This window comes from Cryptotermes secundus, unplaced genomic scaffold (assembly GCF_002891405.2).
Source record: "Cryptotermes secundus unplaced genomic scaffold, Csec_1.0 scaffold1979, whole genome shotgun sequence".
Classification (NCBI taxonomy): domain Eukaryota; kingdom Metazoa; phylum Arthropoda; class Insecta; order Blattodea; family Kalotermitidae; genus Cryptotermes; species Cryptotermes secundus.
The window spans coordinates 52,759-71,769 of NW_019732005.1; the positions used below are offsets into that span (position 1 = coordinate 52,759).

The window sequence follows — 19,011 nt, forward strand, 5'->3', positions numbered from 1 at the left end:
TTTTTTTTTCTGTGACGCTACAGTCCAAATTTGGGCCTAGGCCTACCTCCATGAAACTCTCCGTTTCACTTCGGTTTACTAGATCTTAAACATTCGGTATGACTCCTTGGGCGAGTGATCAGCTCGTCGCAAGGCCTCTACCTGTAGACAAACACAGAAAAACGCATGCAAACATCCATGCCCTGAGTGGGATTCGAACCCACGATCCCGGCTTCTGAGCGAGCAAAGACAGTGCATGCCTTAGACCGCTTGGCTACCATGACTGGCCCTTAGTCACTTACCATATCTATAATCATCAATATAAGTAAAGACAGTGTCAAGCAGGAATACAAAAGCAGTGATAATGGTAAAAGCAGCAGTTATGAATTCCACTGACTTTTGTATATCTTTATCTTTCGTATGAGACAAGGACCTTGTTCCATGGAAATAAATCTGCATGCTCCCAGCAGCAATGAACAGAATGAACCCTCCTGTCATGTATAACATGTCCTGTAGACAGAAATGTACACATAATTATTATGTCTTATTTATAAACATTAGGAGTTCTGTTTGTTGCCTCATTAACGTTTCTTTAAACATTTACTGTCACATGTCTTGAGTAAAAGTTCTGAAACATATCGTTTGTCATTTAATATTTTTGTGCATTTCGTCATTTTGTCAGGAAAATGCTGGTATTAGTTTCTTGAAGATACCTCAGACAACTTCCTTGCACATCCATTCCAGTTCGTCATTAACAATCCTCGTATTTAATGACATGTATCCTCTGCAGTTGAGAAAACTTGCCATAAACCAAGATTAAGAAGACTGTGCTGGTTTACTTTGTGCCCACCTTACATGTTTTTTGGTGTATATTTGTCTGCATATAAGTTACATAGATGTATTATTCCTGTTTATTGCATTGAACAAAACAATAACCATATTGAAGAAAATGTGAGACAGTATGTTACTGGATATGAAATAATCTGTTACATTTGTCATATCAACAATACAGAGTGCTGTAAGATAGCATTAGCCATTAACAACACTGAAAAGTATGTATATGCTAATGTCAGGTACTGAATTCTGAGCTTGGAATTGCCGCACAACACCTAAAATTATGTAATATATAGTTCATTAAAAATTTCTGCAGTTATAGTTATTCTGACATGTCGGTCAGTTGCGAAACTGCTACGGGTTAGATATCCGGGGTGTTGGTTCTGAAGAGGGACAGGAATTTTCCTCTTTGTCAGCACATTCAGACCAGTGATGTCCACTCAGCCTCCTATCCTGTTGGTAGTGGTGAGCTGATCATACATCTTCACCTAATGTTGAGACTAGGAACTCATACTAATATGGTGCCATTCTGCCACACATTTTCATGACAGAGCTTAATGAAGGGGAAGGATCAGGTCACTTTTGCTTGTACAGTTTATTGTAACTGGAATGATACAAATTCTAGTCATGAAGTTGATGAGGCAAACAACAAATTCTCCATTACTTCTACATTATATAAGTCTTATGGGTATTGCTTTCACCTCCATCTAGTGCCAAGGTCAAGAATGGTGGACCTATACCTCCACTCCCCTACACATCTTCATGGTTTGGTGTTAATTATTTAATTAAACACAGGAACAAATTCACCCTTCCCTTACCCTTAAGGTATCATAGTAAACTTCTGTTACATTTTATTTCCTGAAATGTAAACACTCACCATTTTTCTAGGAACCTGCTCATTGATAATAAGACCCATGATAAGCCCTGCAATGATAATGATGTAGCCACCAATAACTGCGGGGTTGAGAAACAGAATTAGTTTGCTGCTTGTGGTTGTTATCGGGGCATTTATGTAGAGACCCATTACTGTACAGGCTAATACCTGCAAAAGAAATGCTTGCTGTCAGTGTGGAAATTGTATGCTCATGGGAATATTAGCCTTAATTGGTGATGTGGGAGTCTTAAGTTCTCATGATGGTAACTATCTTCAGGGATGTGCTGTCTTATAATCTGATAGATGTTTATTAACGTTTCTGAAGTCTGTAAACTTCAATCTGTAGGTGGGTTCATGTTTGTGTGATACATTGGAGTGATATGGTTGTGCCCTCACCTATCTTCCTGTAGTGGCACTGATACTTATATGTTATATCTTATTCAGTGTCTGGTAAATTGGAATGAAATCAGTTCTTTAAAATATTGACATGTGTAGTAGTGACTTTAGGTGCGGGTGTGGATTAGTGAGTTGATTTATTGGATATTTACAAGTCGGAACTACAATTAATTATAACACTCTCAATCTTACTGTAACTATAACATGTTCTAACTATGAACAATAGCACTCTAAAGGTTGCTGTAACTACACCACATAAAATAAATTCTTCAGCGTGTGCCTACTGAGTTCTCTTCAACTGCAAGCTGCCCTCCCTGCTGCTTGGTCTGCTCTGCACTGCTCTGTACTGCTCTCTGTGTACTGCTTATGTCGAATTGAGTCTTATGTTACGACCTACAGTCAGTAGGCCAGCCTGCCTTGGAATAAAGCATCCATCTGGGACTTACGACCAGATTTTTATTACTTTCAAACAGTTGTGGATTTGTTGATGTGGGCCTCTCTGACGAGAGGATGGGTCTGTCGTTTACAATCGCTGCTGGCCCTAGCCAGAGCAGTCAATCTCGGGTCGGAGTCCCGTGAGACTTGTGACCATATTTTACTGTCTCAGATTCGAGACTTCCATTTTCGTTGCTTCCTACGACTCACAGGATCACGGTGGAGGTATTCGTCCCCGCCTCCACACGGGGGCCTGCCTGTGTGTGAGTTCTGGCCTGTTCTGACCTCCCTTCATAGCTTCCGGAGAACCGAATAGAGATCACCCTGCTTTACCGTTCTGTTACTGTGTTTTCGTAACTTCGTTATATCGGAAACCGTTGTAATTCCCGTGATAACCAATTCTGCTTAGTGAATTGTCACAGAGATGCATGTTCTGTGTTCTGCGTTGGAGTTGGAACGCGTTTAGCCAACCGTTACCTAGCAATGGCCGTCTTTTCTTACTCTGCTACTCCGGCTTTCAGGCGACACGTCACAGTATTGTTGAAATGACCATTATGTGTTTTGGGATTATGCCAATTTACAATAGTAATTAGAGACACTAAGATTTTTTTTTCAAAGACATGCAAGTAATAAGTTTGGTATTTATTAATGAATTTCAGTATTTCATGCGATGTGATGTAAAATCTCGTAGATAGCAGAATGACGTCAAAAATTTAGTGAAGATTTGGTAGTGAAGCAAGAGGTTGTTACTAATCGCTGCTCTCAAGAGCAGAAATGAAACACCTGACATTCTGTGGAATATTTCGACGTCATCAGGATACGGCGATGGAGGCTAGAATGCGCGGGAAATGTAGCACACTTGAAGGAGATAAATGTGAATACAATTTCAGTTGGAATGTTCTAAGGGAAGACGCCATTTAGGAGACCGAGATGTAAATGGGACGATAATATTAAAATGGATATCAAGGGTGTAGAGGAGGTTGTCAGTATAGTGACTTTGCGACGGGTTGGATGGCTGAGAAATCAGGGTTTAATCCCAGGCAGGGCAGAACTTAGTTTCACTACCACGACCTCCCATATGTCTTCATTCCGCGGTGCTTAATTAAGCGCAGAGGGCACGTTATATTTACTGTAAAATTACAGGACGTGAATTTAATTTGTCTGGAGGGAAGGTCCAGCTTTTGTGAACACGATAATAAACTACTGCTTCCAAGAAAGGTGAGTAATTTCTTGACCAGCTGAACGACCATAAGATTATAAAAAATGATTGTTCCATGGGGGTTAACTTAAAATTTGAAATTTAATAAGATTTCATCAGAGCTGTTATAAACAAACTTTAAGGTAGGGCGCACACCGGTATGCGTCAAGACATGTAACAGTGAAGACACAATGTCTGCGACATGACGCAAAGAAAGGAGCACAGTTGAAACGAATGAGTTTATAAAAGCACCACACACCGGTCTGAGTCATGATGCTGACGAATCACGAATGAAGCAAGACTGCGTATTTTGTCTCATGTCTTGATGCTTGTCTTGACGCAGTTGGTGTGCGGTCGCCCTAAATTTCCCGTTTTCATGTACAAGTGTTAGTTCTTAATTCTGGTCCGGTCTTTGCACAAGGTGCATAAAAATAAATGCGAATCTACAAACTTTCGAATAATACAGATTTTCATTGTAGTTGATACCCACCAGTTCTACAATCTTAATTAAAAGTCTCAAGTTAGATAAGATACTTCTTGGCATCTTGGCACTGTACCCAGTTCACACAGTTTAGAAGTAAAATGACGCAAGAGACGTAAACACAGTCTCAAACTTTGTCCTTGCAGAGTTAAAGTTCGCGCTATGCACAATTAAATATACTTAATATCGAATTATTTCTTGTAGGTTCGTCAGATCATTGTACATCAACTTTATCTCGAATAGTTCGCATGTCGCTTTACTGCTTCACTACCTGGCCATTAACTAACGTCATTTTTTAACGACATATAAAAGATTATTATTCTTTCTTCCTTTTCTGTTCCCCACAATGAGCTAGTTGTCGACAGTGACACACTGTAGAACACAAGAAGTAGAGACTGATCTAAAGACATACGTGGAAGGTCACAAATTTCGATTCGTAAACATACGAAAAGCAAATAAACAGTTCGATCAAAAGTCTTCTTCCTAATTTTTAGTACACACAAAAATAATTTGTTGGAGTTTGCGTGATCGCCTTGTGGACTCTGAGATTGAGCTTATCCAAAGTGAGAAGCCATATTCATTACCGTGACGCACCAGGTTTCAGGTGACTGCATAGAGCAGAATCCTATAGAATCTAATGATCTCTTATCTGGTCAAACTATTCCTCGCTTTCCGGTACTCGAAGGTTTATTACTGTGTTCACAAGACCGGCCATTAGATCGTCTCTTGAGCGTCTTGAATCCACTCTACACTCTCGCCATATTTCTCTTAAGATCATATACGCTCCTAGAATTCCAAAATGGCCTTTCCCTTCAACATTTACCGGCCAACATTATATATGAATATTCTTCTGCCTCGAGCGTGCTACACTTACTTCTTGTCTCACTCTCCTTGACTTGATCACTAATAATTTCAGGTATGATCTACCTGTCCACTCCATCTAGTGCCTAGGTCCACTCCACACAACGTCTTTATGGCGTGTTACTTAATACAGGGCCAAGTTTACCTGTACCTTATAACCTACCTGTCTAAATTCAGACACCCCAGTGGTCTCTTGCCGTCGTTTTTCCCGTATGAAATAGCACAATGGTACTGTAAACCTCTTCTAATACAAGTGATTGGTAAATTGTTCGTCAGTTATGAATGAATACAACATTCAGGCGAAGATATTGCTCATCTGTCGCGTTTTATGAGGCATTTCGAGAAAGAATTTAGGTATGAAAGGTGAACTAGGCATATAGAAACATTTTAATTCTTAAGACCCATACCACTTCAACTCCCGGTACTCATCTGCACCATGACGCTGTCGTCGGGGACAAAATGGACAATTCATCCTATGGATTCCGCCATCGAAAAATAACATAGGAACCTACCTTCACTGGAGCCGGGTTAGCGCAGTCGGTATAGCGACTGGCTACGGGCTGGACGACTGAGGGGTCGGAGTTCGGGTCCTGGTAGGGTCAAGAATTTTCCCCAAATCATCCAGACCGGCTCTGAGGTCCACCCAACCTCCTACCCAATGGGCACCGGGCCGTGAAGGTGACCACTCACCTCCAACTGGTACCGAGGTCAAGAAGATGTGGATCTATACACCACTCCCCCATACACCTTCATGGAGTAGGGCTTGAATTCGTTGAGCACAGGGACAACTTTTCCTTACCTGCCTTCACTACTGTCGAACGGGCGGAAGCCATGACGTAGAAGGATACAGGCCAATCGACATGAAGCACTGTTGTTTCACAACTCGCTTGATAACAATAAACACTTCTGTCAAGTGGCAAGGTTAAAGATTCATGAAGCTTTGTAGCATAGATACAAATTTGTAACAATTTATTGATTGATAATGTGAATGATCGGCATTTTCTAGTCTTCACAGAGATGACAGAGTGATATAAACACTCCAGCCAACATCAATGAAGTAAAGCAGTGAGTTTAGAAGACAGAGAATGCCAGATACCAGCAAGAAGACACCTTGTCTGTCAAGTGTTTCAGTGCTGTCTTCCTCGTCTCCTGCTTCGATGTCGTCCATGCTTGAGTAATTATCCAGCTGAAGTTTATATGTTACTAGATAGAAGCTGTAGCCTTCTAAGGCGACTACTCCAGCCACCAGGAACAGGATTCCACCGAGGGTGTTGAATATCCGGACCTGAGAGAAAATTAAATTATTTCCATTCGGATTAGGTTTGGACACTAATGGGATATGGCGAATTAACATCGCTACGGAAAACTTACAATAAGTTCGGGCATCCTGTGTCCGATGACGTAGCTGAAGAGTATAACTGGTGTAATGATGAGATATATAGAGCAGATGATGTAGGGGAACAGCTGTGTTGTGATGTTGTTTGGTATACTGTTGAGGCCTTCCGAATATAGGCCCGTGCATACTGCGGTGGTGACCTGCCCAGAAAACAGAAGGTGTAACGTGTCAAATTGTAACCGTTATGAATTCCTTGTAAAGAAAAAGGTAAAGCTATCCCTGTAACAGGCCGTGGAAGCCCATAGGGTTGTGAGACGTCGATGCTCCCACATTTTCTAGACATTCGGCTCATAGATGGCGGTGAGGTTGTTAGCCTTACGCGCCGGTCGCCGTTTACCCCCCAGGAAGATTACTGGTACTCATTTTTGTTAGAGGCTGAGTCGAACCCAGGGTCATAGTGCGACTGGAAGGATTAGGCCAAGTGAAAAAATTCAAATGACATCGGGACTCGAACACGCGACCTTCTGGCTTGTAGCATAGTGCCACAAGCAACTATGCTACCGCGTGCCCCGAATTCCTTGTACAAAGTATCGTAATTAACCCCTTGGTTTTGGTCTGTTAGGACAGTGTTTCCTAAATTGAGTTCATCGGAACATCGGGGTTACGCGAAGTGAAATTAAGGGTCCCGCAAGAAAATTTCAGAAAAAAATAGGAAACTGCAAATATGTGGTATATTCGTTTTTAAGCATAATTTTCATACACATGAAGCTAATTTTTGCTTCTAAATATGTGCGGTTAAATAATATGTTAATTTAATATGCCCGTTTAACATTCATTTATTAATATTCTTACTAATTTCTGTTCTTGTATTTTAGTTTCATATGTAAGAGTTTTATTGGGGATTTTTTTATTGCTAGTGGGGTGGGACTAAGTCCCTTGTACTGCGGCCACTTCTGGCCTATTGTACCAGCCCCAGATGATAGGTGAGGGTGATTGTGGAGCAATTGGTGGAATGAAGATTGGCAAGGGAAACCGAAGTACTCGGAGAAAACCTGCCCCAGCGCCACTTTGTCCACCACAAATCCCACTTGACCAGACCCGGGATCGAACCCGGGCCGCCGCGATGGGAAGCCAGCGACTAACCGCTTGAGCTATGGCGCGGCCTTTATTGGGGATTCCTTAAAATTTTTTCGAGTTCATAAAGTCCATGGGAAAATTAAATTGGGAAACATTGTGTTAAAATACTGTATCTTCAAATTGCTTTACTTTAAGCACTTAGTGCAAAGAGCATATAATTAAGTTTTTGAGCAGAAGTTTTACGGCAAGGTAAAGGTAAGGTAACGTTACCCCCGTGCTTAATCAGTTAAGGACCACTTAATGAAAACTTATGGAGGAATGAAGGTGTAGCTCAACCATTCTTGACCTCAGCACTTGATGGAGGTGAATGGTCAGCTTTACGCCCCAACCACTTTACCTCGGAGGAAAGAGTCCCCGGTACCCGTTGGTTAGGAGGCTGAGTGGGTCCCAGACCCTGTCTGGTCGCTATGGAGAAGAGAAAACCTCTTGCCCCTCCTAGGAATCGAACCCCCGTTGTCCGTCCTGTCGCTGTACCGAGAAAGCTATCCTGGCTGTCATCAGTTTTACCCTCCAGATAATGTGCAGTAGAAAGTGATGTTTACCACTTGCATCAACTTGAAGATGCAGGGAGCTGGGAGACCGTAGTGAGCCATTTTATCATGCTGTTGAGTGTCGGCTTGCAGGACATCGTGGCAATTGTCTGCCCATGATACATTGCTCCTGGGCGTTGAACATGATGGAGAATTGCCATCTGGGTCGGTGCTGTAATTAACCACATACAGTGAAACATGCAGGGTTGCTTGTTACATTCTTAACCATCCACTGAGCAGAGTTCTTGAGCAGCTGGTAAGCATTAGATGTAAAGTAAAGTAAAAAGTAAAGCTATTCCTGTAACAGGCCGTGAAGGCCCATAGGGCTGTGAGACGTTGAGGGTCCCACATTATCTAGACAACCGGCTCAAAGATGGCGGTAAGGTTGTCAGCCTTACGCACCGGCGCGCTTTACTCCCCAGGAAAATTATTTAATTAATTCCTGTTACTCATTTCTGTTAGAGGCTGAGTCGACCCCAGGGCCATAGTGCGGCTGGAAGGATTAGGTCAATTGAGACAGAGGAATTCCCCATCATAGATGGTATCCAGGGACGTTACCGTGTTCACAACAATCCATCACTGGACCCAATCCTGAGCGACTTAAATCCAACCCAACCTCTTATTGTTTCTTCTAAGACCAACGTCCCTAGTGATCTCCTTCCTTCAGCTTTTCCCCCACGCTGAGCCTATGCCACCCTCCTTATGTAAGCTAACGTGAAGTTTTAATTCTAATTTTATTTAAACAGTCTCACTGTGAAAACTGTGTATAGCATACACTGTGTCGATGAATTCATCAAATTCGGTTTGATATTTGCTGGTCAGTGGACGTTGAATGATATATGCTTAAAAGTAGTTTTATTTGTAAGTAAAGAGACATATCTGATAGACTGGTAGTCTGTCTGTATGATATGAATGTGTCTGTTTATGAATTCATGCATATTCTTTATGTAGTATACTACACTTCACATAACCACATCAAAATGTTACCATAACACAGAATAGATTCGGTGCACTGAAACAAAATTCTCGCTTGTTCGTCACCTGCTACATAGACAACAGTAGGACCCAGCCATGTACATATTCTGACAGCGGTAAAGTTAGCATTCTAAGTTACCTGTAGGATTTCAAACGAAGTAATGATAATTTAGGTTTCAGACGCAATGCTTGTTCTTGTGGGGTTTGTGGCACGGTTGCCATGGTGACGTAACACTCGCAGATGCTGATACTGGCCGACTACGCGAACTGTGATCACAGTTTTCCTTGAGGAGATGACAAACTTCAATTCTGTCGCTATGATATCATCAGGGATAGTTCCCCTGCTTGTACTTCCTTTGCTGGAGCGGACGTCCTGTTTGGTCCGGTGATGTAATCAGTAACAGTGCAGTAATCAAATACGTGACTGAAAATTATGGAAATTTTTTTTCTTGGGTATATGTCGGGATACCGCATTCAGCAAAGTGACAGGTCACGTGCTGGACGAACTAAGATCGATTCCCGGAGGGGACATTCTTCTCTTGGACACTGCGTCCAGACCGGCTCAGAGACTCAGCTTTCCATCCGATGAATACCGGTTGCTCTTTCCTCAGGGATAAATCGACCGGAGCATGAAACTTCGAACAAGTTAAAACTTCTGCTTCTGTTCTGTATTCAGGAAGTGGAGCTTCCGGGCATCTTAATGCAGTGCAGTGCAGTATAACCGAATGTTTTTATCAACATTCGTTTATGCACACTGTGTGCAGGATACACGAAATGAACGCATATGCGGGAGGTCATATCATCAGGTTTCATATCCGAAATTATTGAACCGATTTTGATGTATGTGTAATTTCGTATTGAAGAGATGTATACATGAAGCTGTGTGCCCATTTTGATATTCTTTATTTGAAGCTCAAATTGAACTTCACAGAATTTCTCAAAAAAGAAAATGGCTCGTGCAAAGAATGGTACACGCCGTAAAATGTAAGTTAGATGTCATTTAAGATGTATTCATTTTTCGATACATTTAGTGTGTAACGCCACACATCAAACTGCGTAGTGTTTCTCATCTGTGAATAACCTTCCAGCAGTCAGCAATAAATAAAGCCTAAGACCTGTGGGGTAAAAATTCAGAAATAGACTTGCAGAATAAGTGTACTATTGAAATAGTAGATATTCCCACTCTTGTTGGTCATATACGGCATTGATACAGCCTGCATGAATCCTACCGAACACATTAATCAGCGGCAAGGCGTGCCCAACTCGAATTTTGGCTCGAAAATCGTCCGTCTTGACTGAAATTTGTGACTCCGTTGAATTTCTGAAGTTGCTGCAGCGCGTTACGATAATACAGTCAGTCGAAAGAGGAGGGAGGTACTTCCCTTACATACAGAACAGAGACGCAGAAAGTGAGTTTAGAGTCATCATTTTTATTCTATAAATATATTAATGCTTCAATGATTTATTTCAGTGCATTTAATCGCATACAGATAATTCTAAAATGCGCTATAACTACATGGGTTTTGTTTGAGGGGATATAGTGTCTTAACGTTCGCTATGACCTAGCAGTATCTAGTCCCAGCTCCCTTTGTGGAGCCGTTGTGGAACTATAAAATGAAGGTAGCCATAATATTGCCACGTTTTTATGGTGTGACTATAGACGGGGTTTGGATTTGTGATTGGATTTATTGAACTCTTATAGAACGTAGGGGACACGCGGTAGCGTAGTTGGTTTAGGCACATTGCAACAAGCCGAAAGGTCGCGGGTTCAAATCCCGATGAGGTCGTGTTTTTTTTTAATTGACTTAATCCTTCCAGCTGCACTATGGCCCTGGGGTCGACTCAGCCTATAACAGTAATGAGTACCAGGAATATTCTTGGGGGTAAAGGGCGGCCGGCGCGTAGGGCTGACAACCCTGCTGCCATCTATGAGCCGATTGTCTAGAAAATATGGGAACCTCAACATCTCACAACCCTATGGGCCTCCATGGACTGTTACAGGGATACCTGTACTTTTACTTTACTTACAGAACGTAACTAAAAATAACTATAGCACTATCCCTAATTCACACACACTGCAGATGACTACAGCATATACGAAGTCTTCTCAGTCTGCTGTAACTTCACCGGTTGTCGCCTGGTGACGGCTTCCAACGCCGTAGCTTCCTCAGCTTCCACGTTCACGACCTTACTGGCCGGCGAATGTCTCACAACTAACTCATGCTCCAACTAACGCCCAGGCTGGCGTCCATCTCATTTATCGCAAAAACTCCTCTCTGCCGTCTCAAGACTCCCGTAATCAAAGTCAGAGTCACATTGCAATTGACAGTCAGTCAGTAAGTTTTGGTGTCGAGCCCCATCTGGGGTTCATGACGAGATATTTATTACTGTTTCACAGTTACGGTCGTTTTTTGTGGGGCGCCCTCTCTGACGAGGGGACGGGTCTGTCTTTTGTATACGTTGCTGGGCCTTGTCAGCGCAGTCTTCCTCAGGTCTGAGTTTCTTGGGACTCGCGACACTTTTTAATGTGTGTGTTGGTAATATCCTTCTGAAGATGGTCGTTTTGACCGAAACATGTGAAGGATGAAAAATTAAAAACAGCTTTTATCAGCGTCACTGGACGATGGTTAAAAATCTTATAATATTAAAAATGTTACCTCAACATTGGTATAATTTTGGCTGTCATTGGACCGCTATAACCCCTAATTTACACGAAGCTCCAATTGAAATTTATCAGTTTTGTCAGAAAGGATTGAGAGTCACCTGTTGGGTGACACAGAATAACGAGCATAAGCTCTACAAGACGATAGTAACGTCAAGACCACACGCCCTGACGTATGCGAAAAGGTCCCAACACGCAGGCTCCCAAAACTACAGTCACTTCTACCGTCGGAAAAGCATATCAACACGTAGCGGTCACAAAGTTTTAAAGAGATTTATCGCAAAATATTTCATTTCCATTTTAGTACAGTTTTAATTTTTGTTTTAATCAATAGTCTCAAATTTTTAAATTTTATTATCTGAGTATTTTAAAATTTTAACTGAAATACTCAGTTTATGCATTTAAAACACTGAAGTACACAATAAGGATCCTTAAAGAAGAATTAGATGCAAATTGTTAGTTGCAATTCAACATCTGAGTCTGGTATCATTGTACGCCTGATGATGACCCAGTATAAGGGTCGAAACATGTAGCCTCAATCAAAACAAATGATACTGTCACGTGTTGGGTGAATGCAGAATATTATTGTGTAGACTGCATACTTTTGTATACCTTGTTTATAACACACAACAAGATGCATAATATTAAGATTACAGTAGCCTTGGTACATGATACAAAATATAAATGTAATTCAGATGAACTACATTTGAAACATATTTTACATGTAAAGAGATACAGAAAAGATAACGATATATGACGCAGTGCAGTATGATAGTTGTCTTCGGTTAGGTTTGTATCTTACACAGTATACCATTGCCATAAAAGATGAATCTGACAGCCAGTGAGGTTTCGAAAATCGCAAGGAACGGTCCGGGAAATACGTGTTCTCCGTGTTGCAGTAGACCTTACTACAGTGTGGTCCGCTTATTTCCATTCAGAGCAATGTCCAAGTTTGAGTCGTGCAATTTTTCGGAAAGGGGCACTACGTGGAGATTAATTTAGAGCAAAAAAGAAGAAGAAGAAAAATCTTAACCGGTCGCACTGGACGGAAATATTTATTTTTTTCGTAATATTATTAGTGTGACGGACCAGAATGAAACAAAAAAAAATGTTAATTTTATGTTTTCGGATTGTTTTTCGAGTTCCTTTCTTTTAAGTGAAATTGTAATGGTGTTTACGTTTCTCATTTTGGAAGCAAATGCCCCTCTTCTGAACCGTCATGGTGACGACAGAGTGGAGTGGACGCTGATAGCAACATCTATCAGGTAGAACAGTGAATTGACAAGACAGAGAACGCCAGTTGTCAGCAGAAACACAGCGGCGTTTCGTTTATCGGAGTCTTCAGGTTTGCCTTTCATATCGGCCACGAAGCCGCGCCAGTTCTGTAGAGCCACAGCGCCGCCCACCAGGAAGAGGATTCCAGCCAGCGTGTTGAATATCCGTATCTGTAACACGACGTGGACTTCACTTTGGTTACAGAAGACTTTACGGGGACTAGCGGTTCAATACAATGGAATACCGACTGTTCGATTTATTCTTTTTTTAAGTTTCTTGGGGTGGGGTGAGACTGAGTCCACTTGGTACGTGGGCCACTGTTTGGCCTATTGTACCAGCCCCGGATGGTAGATGATGATGAATGTGGAGCAGTCGGTGGAATGAAGATTGGTAGGAGAAACCGAAGTACCCGGAGAAATCCTGCCCCAGCACCGCTTTGTTCACCACAAATCCAACATGACCTAGGCTCGAACCTGGGCCGCCGCGGTGGGAAGCCGGCGATTAACCGCCTGAGCAGTGGCACGGCCATCCGAATTAGTGGCATACGTGTATGGATAGGATAATCGAAAATTCGGTTAATTTGATTACATTTTTATCCACAAGAAACACTTTTATAATGTACTGTCTGTATGTCTATGGCTCTACAGATCTTGTGGACTGTGGCCGCTTTTTCAGTTTCTTAATGTATACACAGACGGTAGGACTCCTTGGATGGGGATCAGCTCGTCGCAAAGCCGCTACCTACACACAGAACAACAAAGCAGAATAAAAGCACACAGACATCCATGCCTCGGGTTGGATTCGAACCCACGATCCAAGTGTTGAAGCGGGCGAAGACGGTTCATGCCTTAGACCCCGCGGCCACTGTAAATGACAATGTACTATACTGTTATAATATTACCCCCCCCCCCCAAGAAAAAACTTTTGAAACAGGTGAAACATGAAACATTTTCAAACACTTCTTGGAAGGGTCGACCAGTGATGTTCGTTTAGTAGAAGAGTCTGTAAAGCGCTTCAGTGTAAGAATGCTGTATAGCACGTTGCGTTTCGTACCACTTCATTGCTATTTCAACACAGTTGAAGGCTTCACTATGATACGGAGTCGGTTCATTATTTGCGGTGATTCGGTTAATTGGAAAATCGGATAATCTGCGTTCTACTGTAATTAGAAATGTCGACTTTATTTGGTAACGATGCGTAAATTGGGGTTGTTTGTAATCCTCTGTGAGTTCTCTGCAGAAAAGAATACGTTGAACTCGCAATAAACGTCGGTGTGTGCGTATTGTTTTATTTCCAGAAGTTTTAATGGATTTAGAATAAATTTTGTATTCATCTGTCTACACTCAGGGCCGGCGAGAAGCTAAATGCTACCCTAGCAGACGAGAAATTCTGCTTCTGCCCCCTCCCCAGTTAAAAACCAATCAACTTTTTCAAAACTTCGTAACAATAACATAAAATTTACAGACATCGTGACGAAAATGCCGGGTCTGGTCAAGTGGGATTTGTGGTGGACAAAGTGGCGCTGGGGTAGGTTTTCTCCGAGTACTTCGGTTTCCCCTACCAATCTTCATTCTACCAATTGCTCCACAATCACTCTTACTTATCATCTGGGGCTGATACAATAGGCCAGAAGTGGCCGCAGTACAAGGGACTTAGTCCCACCCCACTAGCAATAAAAGAAAAGGGCTTCAGCGGACGTTTTAAAGCAGAATGAAAATTTTCTAGCACCCACGTTCCTGGAGGGAACCATTTGAGCACATCGTCGCGTACTTACCAGAATTTCGGGCATTCTGTGACCCAGTACGTAGCTGATAAGGATGACAGGCGTAATGACCATGAAGGCAGAGCAGACGAAGTAGGGTAACATTTGCGCTGTAGTGGAAGATGTTACTCCATTTACTCCTTTGGAATATGACCCCGTACATACTATGGTGACGATCTGCCACAAAGAGTCGAATGATAATATATATATATCGATATACAGGGTGTATACAAACATGTTACAACGCTCTGTGGCAGATAGATGGGTTCAGTATGATCATATTTTGTTAATACACTCCGGAAACGCTTTGTTTACGCGCTAGGGCCTCTGAAATGTGAAGGAGGACTCCCTTACCTCTTACCTCTGTGGCTTACTGGTAACAGTTACCTAACATTTCTCCAAGAGAGCTTACCTGAGCTGCTGGAAGTTGTGCCTTTGGAAGTCTGTCGTGAAATGTGGTTTCAGCATGATTGCACCCCGGTACGCTGCACTGATGTCCTCCGTAAATATTTGGATGAAACTTTGGCAACAGATGGAGTGGACGTGGAAGCCCAAAAACCTAACCCCCTCGCTCCTTTTACTTGTCTCTACTGAATTTCTTTCTCTGGGGGTACATGCAAAGCCTGGTGTACGGGACTTCACTGGAGACACAACCTGATCTTGTGGCAAGAATTGCAGTAGCAGCTGGAACCACCCGGGAAATGCCGGGAAACTTTCATAGAGTTCGGGATAACATTGCCAGGCGGTGCAGAACATGCAATGAATTCGGCGGCCGCCATTTTGAGCAACGTTTATAATGTAAAACAGCGACAGTATCCCATAAAACTTATGCATCATCTCGGAAACTTTTATGACCCTTAGTGCCAAAAGAGACCGCCTCTGTGGTCTATTGGTCAGAGTTCTTGGTTACAGATCCAGAGGTACCAGATTTTCTGAGAAGCCTCTCGGGGTATGCGGTAGCGTAGTTGGTTGAGGCACTATGCTACAAGCCGGAAGGTCGCGGGATCGAATCCCGATGAGGTGGACTTTTCAATTTACCTATTCCTTCCAGCCGCACTATGGCCCTGGGGTCTACTCAGCCTCTAATAGAAATGAGTACCAGGAATATTCTTGGGGGTAAAGGGCGGCCGGCGCATAAAGCTGACAACCTCACCGCCATCTATAGCCGATTGTCTAGAAACTGGGAACCTCAACATCTCACCCTATGGGCCTTCACGGCCTGTTACAGGGATAGCTTTACTTACTTTACTTTTTACTTTTTAAAGCGGCACTCTCACTTGAAGCCAAATTATTATATGAGTGAGGTTCTCCGGCTGCCAGTGAACGTGAAGTGTCCTGTGTTATACTATGCGACACTATGTACTTTGATACATAGTTACCGAACTGTACGGCGTCACATCCAACAAGACGGCGATATTCAGATTGTTCTGATCCATAATGTTTTACGTTTTTATTCTGCGCGTTTCGAAGAGAAAAAGGTAATTTTCGTAATGTCCGTTTGTCTGTCGGTCCGTAAGTAGGATGTTCTTAGATATTGAAACGTTTTGGATGAAATTCGGTCTGGTATACTGTTTATTACTTTAGTTTAATGTGGTCATCTTTACGGGCAAATTTACTTCCTTACTTTACTTTGCTTTGTTATACTTTGCTTCATTTTATTGTCCTAAATGAACTTGAGCTTATGTATTTAGAGTCCTTCAGCATCTATTGATGAATTTCTGTAAAGGTAAAGTGAAGTCCCAATGTTTAACTAATTAAGCACTACGCCATGAAGGCGTATGGGGGATTTGATGCATAGATCCACATTTTCTTGACCTCGGCATTAGTTGGAGGTGAGTGGTCAGCTTCACACACCGGCCGCTTTACCCACGGGGAAAGAGCCCCCGGTACCCAGTGGTTATGAGGCTGGATGGACCCCAGAACTGGTCTGGGTTACATGGAGAAGTGAATATTCTTGACCCCACCAGAACTGGAACTCCGACCACTTAGTCGTGCAGCTCGTAGCCAGTATACCGACTGCGCAACCCCAGCTCTAATTTTAATTTTTGTAAAGAGTACTTCATTTATATTTCACAAGTATTTGGAGGTAGCTTTTGACCCTTGACTGTATCCCTAAAATTACGGTTGACTACAACCCCGTACTGTTCATTTGAGATCTTCGTGGTTTTATTCACGATATAATCTGATGTACTCGTAATTGTTACATGTATTTGTCAGTAATATTGGCCTAAATTTATTTGTAGATAATCGAGTTATTAGAACGATCTAATCGAAGGGAATTAGTTATGTGCGACATCTACCATTCATAAATGTGAATCACAAAATCCAAAGAAAAAAGAAAGACTACATGGGAGTTCTTTTTCCTCTTCGCCCCAACTTTGGAGTATAGGACTGGTTTTTCAATCACATTGATCATTTTTACAGGCGGTAGGGCTCCTTGGACGGCTGATCAGCTCGTCGCAAGGCCTCTGCCTAAACCCAGGCCAACATAAACTCAGAATAAACACATCCCCCCCCCCCTTGGCACTACAGCCCCAGTGGTCCTAGACCTACCTCCATGAAACTCTCCGTTTCACTTCGGTTTACTATATCTTAGACATTCGCTAGGACTCCTTGGGCGGGTGATCAGCTCGTCGCAAGGCCTCTACCTGTACACAAACACAGAAAAACGCACACACACAAACTAAACATCCATGCCCTGAGTGGGATTCGAACCCACGATCCCGGTTTCCAAGCGAGCGAAGACAGTATATGCCTTAGACCGCTCCGCTACCGTGACCTGCCAGAGGATATTACTGAAATGTTTCTGGAAGGCGTTAGATGTAAGTGTGTATACCAGAGACATCTTGCTCGAAATAGGTTTCACTGGCTAGTTGTTAAGAATACGGGAATGAGCCGCCGTGCCCCGTAGGAGGTTGGGAAGTGATCAGCTGTGCGACTATGGTTTCCTCTGTTGACTGAGACATGTGTGCGTACCAGTTGCGTGAGCTTGAAGATGTAGGACTTAGGCGGAACGTAATTATACGCTGGCGAATTGTCCTGCTGGTTGACCAACTGCAGAACACTCTGATGCCTCTCCTTCCATGAGAGATTGCTCCGCGGCGTCGGACATGGAGAAGGCCCACCAGGGTCCGTGCTGCAAGAACATTATACATGGGTCTGGTCTAATGCGCCAACATTCGAGTAAGAAGAAGAACTAATTAATTATTTAATTGTAGAATTTGAAATTCTGACGGCATTGTAGCCCGTTGGAACTTAGTATGTATATCATGTCATCTTAACCAATCTCATCGGCGCACTTCATAAACCCCTCCCATAAGTCCTTGTGTCTGGTGTGTATCCCTCCTATTGTCGCTATACAAAGGCTCGACAAAGTATATTCCTCTTTTCACGCTAGGCAACAGCTCGGTAGTTGTTGGTAAGATACAGCACTAGGTGACGTGAACTATAGTTACCTGAAGGATTTCAAGTGGAGTGGTGGTAACTTGTGTTTTTGTTGTGTTGCCTTCTCCAGAGGGGTAGTTGGCAGGGAAGCCATGATAACGCAACGCACGTATTTGCTGAACTGTTAGCGGCACTGTGTTGGTGTTACTCGTCTGCAGTCTCAGAAGGAAATACCTCAAAGCTGGTTTCCTTCCGTCAGTGACGCTGGCTGGGAGATATTGAGATCATGCGGTTGCGTTGTTACAACACCTTAGCGCCCTCTGCGAGAGCGTAATAAATATATATAAGTGTTTACCAGTAAATATTTATACATATTTATTTATTTATTATTCTTAGTAGGGCGAGAGTGAGTCCACTAGGTACTGCGACCACTTCTGGCCTATTGTAGCAGCTCCAGAAGATAGATGATGATTGTGGAGCAATTGGTGGAATGAAGATTGCAGGGGAAACTGACGTACTCGGAGAAAACCTGCCACAGCACCACTTTTTCCACCATAAATCCGACATGACCAGAACCGGGCGCGAACCCGGGCCGTCGCAATGGGAAGCCAGCGACTGACCGCTTGAGCTATAGCGCAGCCCTGTTCACATATTTTATTGTATTTGAACAATGAGACACTGCGCCTGAGAGAAATCTAATGGCCACATCGGGAATCAAATCCGCGACCTTCTGGCTTGTAGCATGGTGCCTGAAGCAACTACGCTACCGGGTTCCCCCCTTGTAGTTTTGTATGAGTGTGAAACTTGGTCTCTGACATTAGGGGAGGAACGCAGACCGAGGGTATTTGGGAACGGAACACTGAGGAGAATATTTTTGACCGAAGAAGGATGA

General features: G+C 42.8%; 3 protein-coding genes across 7 annotated transcripts in view; 1 reads left to right on the forward strand and 2 right to left on the reverse strand.

Annotated features, from left to right (window-relative positions):
• LOC111867531 overlaps positions 1-9,359 on the reverse strand; it is a 10,559-nt gene extending 1,200 nt beyond the window's left edge. The window contains exons 1-4 of one of the 3 annotated variants that reach the window (XM_023857506.2): positions 9,176-9,359; positions 8,074-8,233; positions 1,691-1,855; positions 282-489 (exon numbers count right to left, since the gene is read on the reverse strand). In XM_023857506.2, coding sequence (XP_023713274.1) covers positions 282-489; positions 1,691-1,855; positions 8,074-8,233; positions 9,176-9,258 — 616 coding nt within the window. In that variant the 5' untranslated portion in view covers positions 9,259-9,359. Of the gene's footprint in view, positions 1-281; positions 490-1,690; positions 1,856-6,006; positions 6,344-6,429; positions 6,595-8,073; positions 8,234-9,175 lie in introns of those variants that run through there. The other 2 variants (XM_033752715.1, XM_023857505.2) reach the window with 2 other exon arrangements.
• Positions 1-19,011, forward strand: part of LOC111867530 (adenylosuccinate lyase) — a 70,436-nt gene that overhangs the window by 7,545 nt on the left and 43,880 nt on the right. The gene's annotated exons all lie outside the window — the stretch shown is intronic.
• Positions 12,348-18,344, reverse strand: LOC111867533 (protein snakeskin). The gene is made up of 4 exons (XM_023857507.2): positions 18,191-18,344; positions 17,712-17,871; positions 14,748-14,912; positions 12,348-13,143 (listed from the first exon to the last, which is right to left on the reverse strand). The coding sequence occupies exons 1-4, from the start codon at positions 18,271-18,273 to the stop codon at positions 12,916-12,918; spliced, it is 636 nt and encodes a 211-aa protein (XP_023713275.1). The 5' UTR covers positions 18,274-18,344; the 3' UTR covers positions 12,348-12,915.